Here is a 6,000-nt window from a genome sequence, read left to right on the forward strand (position 1 = left end):
TCACAGCAGAATAGTAACTTGATTTTGTCATACCTTTTTTAAAAATAGCAACAACAACAAAAATTGAACCAGAAGTAGTTTTATTAGTGAGGTGAAATATTTCATAGAACAAAGCAAAACATTTCTCATTTATAAATAATAATATATTTATCACCTTAATTTATGTCTGAAAGGTTTAAAACTTAGATCTTTGGTAGGATTTCAGAAAACTGGTTTTTTAGGGTAAAGTTTTTCTTTCCCTTAAATGAACCCATTGGAATCCCTTCTGTTTCTGAGTGCATTAGGCCTGTCTAGAGCCGTATCTACAGATGCTGTTTCTCCCTTTACAGACCATACTGCTCTTTCTCTTAACAGATATAGAAATGTTGCCAGTGTCTTTGAGGGACTGTTCACTTATTTTATTTCTTCCTCTTCCTTTCTTTATTTTATTTCTTGCGTGTAAGCAAGACATTTAATGTTTAAACAAAATTTAATTTCACCTTAGTCCCTAAAGCTGACTTTCTGTATCTATTTATCCGTTTGTTTCCCTGAATGCAACATCAGGATCCTTGGGGCAGATTTTTGTTTTCCTTTTTTGTTTGTTTCTTTGGTCTTTGGGGAACGCCGGTTTCTAATGGCCAAGGTACATGAGGGCTAGAAGCTGCAACTTTCCTCAGATCAAGATGGTCGCTCTGACCCTGCCCAAGTGGACACCTCGCTGCTCCTGTCCACAGCACTCACTCGGGTTTCAGACACACTGATCCTAATCTTCTCAGTCAAACTCCAGGACACGCAGCATCAACAGTTACAGCAGCCACAAGGTCATTATCTACCCAGGGTGCAATTACTCGGCAGCCACCTAGACTGTGAGGTTTTGTGGGCCCCCAGAGAACTCATATCCTGAAGAGAGAGACTAATCAAGGCAGGTCCTCTTGGCGGGGACCCTGAAAGGGTGGATTACAATCGATAGGAGTTTTAATTTGTGAGGACTTAATCTTATCTCCTGCTTTTGGAACAAGATAGCGTAGATGTACTTATTGTCCATTTTCTCCGGGCATTTTTTGAAGACTCATTTGATTGTGTGATGATAGTATTGTTGAAAGGACACAGAACTTTATTACATGAATCTGCCTCCATCCTTCACCTGCCTCTCTGCCTGCCCCAAGCCCCTCTCAGGATTTATTCAGGGGGCATTAGGGTGAGGGGAAGGATGCCTAATGTCTCAGATGGTGTGGCAGTTAGTAGCCTGCTCTCCTGCCCACTGAAAACTCCTTATGGGCAAGGCAGATGCTGAAACTTTTTCTCAGAAAGCATTTACTTAGGATGCAGCAAGAAATGGTATCGGCTGGCCCTTCAGCTGACCAAGCTTTGGCTGCTGGAACTCAGTGGCAGTGACGTGGGTGACGTGAGAGGCCAGGGACTTGGGAATGTGTGTGTGTTCTTCCCGGTGTCTCCTGTTGAGAATGGCGCCCTGGATCGTGAGGGGATCATCATGATCGGACTTGGCATGAGTGCTTGTGCACTTTTCCTGGCATTTTTTGGAGAGGGCAAACACGCGGTGCCAGGTCAGGATGAGCTGCCTTGACTCCCGTCAGGGAGGGGCAGAGTGCAGCAGAGACGAGCTCCCCGAAGCAGTCCTGTTTTCAAGTTAAGTGATGTCCTCTGTCATACCATTTAGTTTATAAAAGTAGACTTACCATCACGTTGCCTTTTAATTATTTAAATCAGCCTTGCTTTTAGAGCAGCAGTTCTCAGAGTGGGCCCTGAGGACCCCTGCCAGGTCCCTGGGACCCTTCTAGGACGTCTACAAGGTCTTCCTTCCTCTGACAGCATATCTGCATGAGGCCAGATTTGCTGCTTCTGCTTCATCCAAAAGAACAGTTGCAGCAGACTGCACACAGAAGCAGATATGAGAATTCAGCTGTCTTCTGCATCACAGAGTAATGCCACTTTCCTTACTAAAATTTATTTTGTATTGGAGGATATAATTATTTTTTCCTAAGTGAATCAATATTTTTAGCTTTCTATTTTAATTTTTACTGTGGTTAACATCATTAAGTATAACCCATATCAACAACTTTTTAGAGTCCTCAATAATTTTAAGTGCACAGTCGTGAGCCTGGGGCCAAGAAGTTTGAGAACCAATATACTAGAGGATCACCTTAGGAATACCTACCTCTTCTCCCTCTCTCTCGGTCCTCTGTAGTGGGAAGTGATATAGCACAGACCTAGATTTGCACACTTGCAGAGAAAATACGGCTCAAGTGTCTAGTATACAGCAGGTGTCAGCCATGGTAAGATGATGATGAAGATCACTAGTTACTGTGAGTGCTCGGCGTGTAGGTGGTAACCTATGTAGGTACACACTTCTGTCCTCTGCTTTCTCCGTGGCCCATCCTTATTTTAAGTGCACACGCTTTCATCTCTCACCTTAGTTTCACTCTTGTTATTAGCAGTGCCTCAGGTGAAATGTTTCCCCATTTCAGTTTGGCAGTGGTATGATCCCGAAGAGGAATTCTTGTCCTAGTGGAGCCTGCGGGCTTCCCAGGTGGTGCTGGCCGTAAAGAACCCGCCTGCCAGTGCTAGGAGACATGAGAGACACAGGTTTGATCCCTGGGTCAGGAAGATCCTCTGGAGGAGGAAATGGCAACCCACTCCAGTATTTTTGCCCAGAGAATCCCATGAGTAGAGAAGCCTGGTGGGCTGTAGTCCACAGGGTCACAAAGAATCAGAAGTGATTAAAGCACCTGAGCCTACCACCTCTAGTGGAGCCGGGATAGTCTCCCTGACGGGAAAGGCAGGTGTCTGTCACCAGATACCTGATGACGCCACGCCTTTTCTCAGATAAGCCTCAGTCTGGGGTGTTAGTACTGCTGTGCCCCTGTTCATTCCTACCACTGGAGAGATCCGTAAATCCCAGGGCCTCAGCAAGGAATATAGGTCAAGCGACTGTCTCTTCTTCACCACAGATTTCCTCCTAAGAAAGCACAGACTCACACAGTGTCATCTGCAAATAAGTGGCTCCCTGGGAATGAAGACCAGACCCCGTCAGGATTCCCCTGATGGCTTAGCTGATTGTTGGGTAGAAATTTATGGTAGAGAGGAATGAGAGAAAACAGCCAGTGATGCTGAGAAGGTGGGATGGGTATGCTTGCCCTTCTGATCCTAGAGATTAACCCCTGACATATGGCTGTGTGAACAAGAAACATTTCCACCTACCTTCAGGGTCACTGACTCACCCTCAGTGAGGCAGCCTGAGAAGTGGAACAGCACAGGATCTTTGGTCCAAGGCCCAGCTCTGAACTTCACCCATGTAACCTGGGCTCATCACTTAGTTACTCTGAGCCCCAGTTTTTCTAACTGGTAAAAACATTACCCTGCTGTCCTGTCTGCTTTGTAGATTGCTGTAAGACTTCATCGGGGGCTTCCCTGGTGGTCATTGGTTAGGAATCTGCCTGCCAGTGCAGGGGACAGGAGAGCCCACATGCTACAGAGCAGCTGGGCCTGTGAGCCACGACTGCCGAGCCTGAGCTCTGGAGCCCAAGGACCACAATTGCTGAAGTCCGCGCACCTAAAGCCCATGCTCCAGAACAAGAGAGGCCATCTCAACGAGAAGCCTGCACACCACAACAAACAGCAGCCGTGCTTGCCACAACTAGAGAAAGCCTGCGTGCAACAACAAAGACCCAGTGCAGCCAAAAATAGAGAAATAACAATTTTAAAAATAATCAGGTTAAATGAAATTACAGATGGGAAAGCTGAAAAACATGTACAAATGCTAGCTTTGTGAGAGATTTTCTCATAGTGCCAGTAAGGTTTTTGCTCTTTGCCCCTTGCCCTCTGGATTCATGAGGCTCCTGTTCTCTTCTCCAGGTTACCTGTGCATGACGGATGAGTGGTTCTCTGAGTACGTCTACGAAGTGGTGGTGGACAAGAAGCATGTCCCTGAAGAGGTGCTAGCTGTACTAGAGCAGGAACCCATTGTCCTGCCAGCCTGGGACCCCATGGGTGCTTTGGCCAAGTGATGTTGCCTCCAGCTTTTCCTCTTCCCATGGGACCTGAAGTAGCTGCAAAGGACAGATCCAGGGACTGAAGCCAAAGTGACATAGCTGACTGTGTGTTCCCACGGGACACGGTCAGACTCTTGGATTTCTGCTCCAGGAACCTCTTTGGGAAAGTGTGCTTTATGCTGAAACAGAATATTCTTAAAGAAAAAAAGGGAAAGATCAGGTCACACTATCTACTCTCCTCATCTCCAACAGCTCAGGATCTCTTAGCATTTTAATCAGATGTAATTGTTTGTCTTAACTCTGTCACACCGGTTTCGTTCTGTGTCTGTGTTAATAAGGCAGAAGAGGATGAGCAATTGAGGTGTGTGGAGAGAAAGCAGACCTAGTGCTCCTTGTTCCTAGAGTAGAGTGGGGGAGGGTGCCCTAACATTTGAGCTCTCAAAACTGCATGCTGCCTGACAGTATCACTGTTCCTCCGAGGTGGCAGTCACTGAATTCAGATTTTGTCAAGGTAATTCTTTGTGCCTCGAACAGCCCAGGAATGGGAGGTTGATCAAAACTGACATGATTCCTTCCAGTTGTTCTGAACTGTGGAGATCACGGCTCTACTTGAGTCGTGGTTAAGTAGAGGGTCAGGGAACGTGGGTGAGAGAACAACCAAAACCTTATCATGATCTGAATTATAATCCTTAGAGGGAGCTCTCGCCAAACGGTTCAACTTCTGCCTCTGGAATTGGGAGTTGGGTGGGCACAAAAAGGGGATATCATCCATTCTTTCTGACAACTAGATGGTGCTGAGAAAGCTTTTGAATAAAACACTTTGCTAAATGAGAGTGTGTTGGCTTATTTGACCTAAGAAGTGTGTGTGTATTTGGCTATAAAGGAAAGTAGCCAGGTGGCTCGTGTTCTTGAAAGTAAAGAAACAGCAAGATGGTTCAGAGCGTCTCCACCTTGGCTGCTCTCTGGGATGTACCATTCTTCCCAGCCTGTGCGGATCCTCTCTGGCTTCTGCAGAGGGCTTCTAGGCACCATGTTTAAGAGAGCTGGTGCCTCTGCTGCTTAATCATCATTTCTCCAAGCAACAGGGTCACTGCAAGAGTGGGAAGTAAGGCCCAGCTGGGTCCAGCCTTAGAGTGGGCTGAAGAGTATGTATTTTACTAAGACTGGCCTCTCTTTCACTGAAAGCAAAGAAATACAGCATCCTAATTAACATTTCTGTTGGTGCCTGAGTCCCCTACCTTTCAGGCTTTGAAAGAATCTTCTCAGTTCTAGCATGGAATATTGTTTGTCATAACATTAGTTATAACATTAGTTACAGGCTCAAGTGTTATTCAGTGTTTACAATACTCTAGTAATCCTGTTCCAAGCAGGATAAATCCATTTCCAGACACATCATGGTGAAACCTCAGAACAAATCTTAACGATATCCAGGAAGAAACGACAGGTTGCCTCCAAAGAAAAGACAATGAGATTGCTGACTTCTCATCAGCAACTATGTATGTCAAAAGACCGTGAAAAGTGCCTTCAAAAGACAGTTAGAAATTAACCATGAACCTAGAATTCTATACTGAGCAAAACTGTCTTTGAAGAACAGAGGTGAAATAAAAGACTATTTCAGTTAAAAATTGTTGCCCAAGCAGAACAACAGTGATCTCTTAATATAGAAGTTCTGAAATTCAACAAAGGAATGTAGAATTGAAGAAAGTGATAAACACGTGCACCATCTAAACAGGAAGTGACTATGGGTAGTCTTACAAGTTCCAAAACAGATAAAACCAAAATACATAAAAATAGGGAACGCGGGAGATGATTAGAATAAGCATACATACTCTAAAGTCCTTAATGTCATTCAGGAAAAAGATAAGTGCATGGATTAACTTTAGGCTTTGCTGTGTTTATTTTAAGTGCTAGAAGTTTCCAGATTAACTACTAAAATAAAACAGGATGTACTTTCCCATCAAGAATATTATATATATATTACATATAATAAATATATAAAATATATAAAATT

The 6,000-nt window shown here is 44.5% G+C and overlaps 1 protein-coding gene across 1 annotated transcript in view; it reads left to right on the forward strand.

The window, feature by feature from the left end:
* The window catches only part of BLMH (bleomycin hydrolase), a 41,544-nt gene extending 36,724 nt beyond the window's left edge, over positions 1–4,820 (forward strand). Inside the window, exon 12 of the mRNA XM_086359927.1 lies at positions 3,853–4,820. Coding sequence (XP_086216053.1) covers positions 3,853–4,004 — 152 coding nt within the window. The 3' untranslated portion in view covers positions 4,005–4,820. The remainder of the gene's footprint in view (positions 1–3,852) is intronic.
* Positions 4,821–6,000: the final 1,180 nt, after the last annotated feature.

Source organism: Bos grunniens, chromosome 19 (assembly GCF_055505025.1).
Source record: "Bos grunniens cultivar Pamir isolate PY7600 chromosome 19, Bosgru_T2T1.0, whole genome shotgun sequence".
NCBI lineage: Eukaryota > Metazoa > Chordata > Mammalia > Artiodactyla > Bovidae > Bos > Bos grunniens.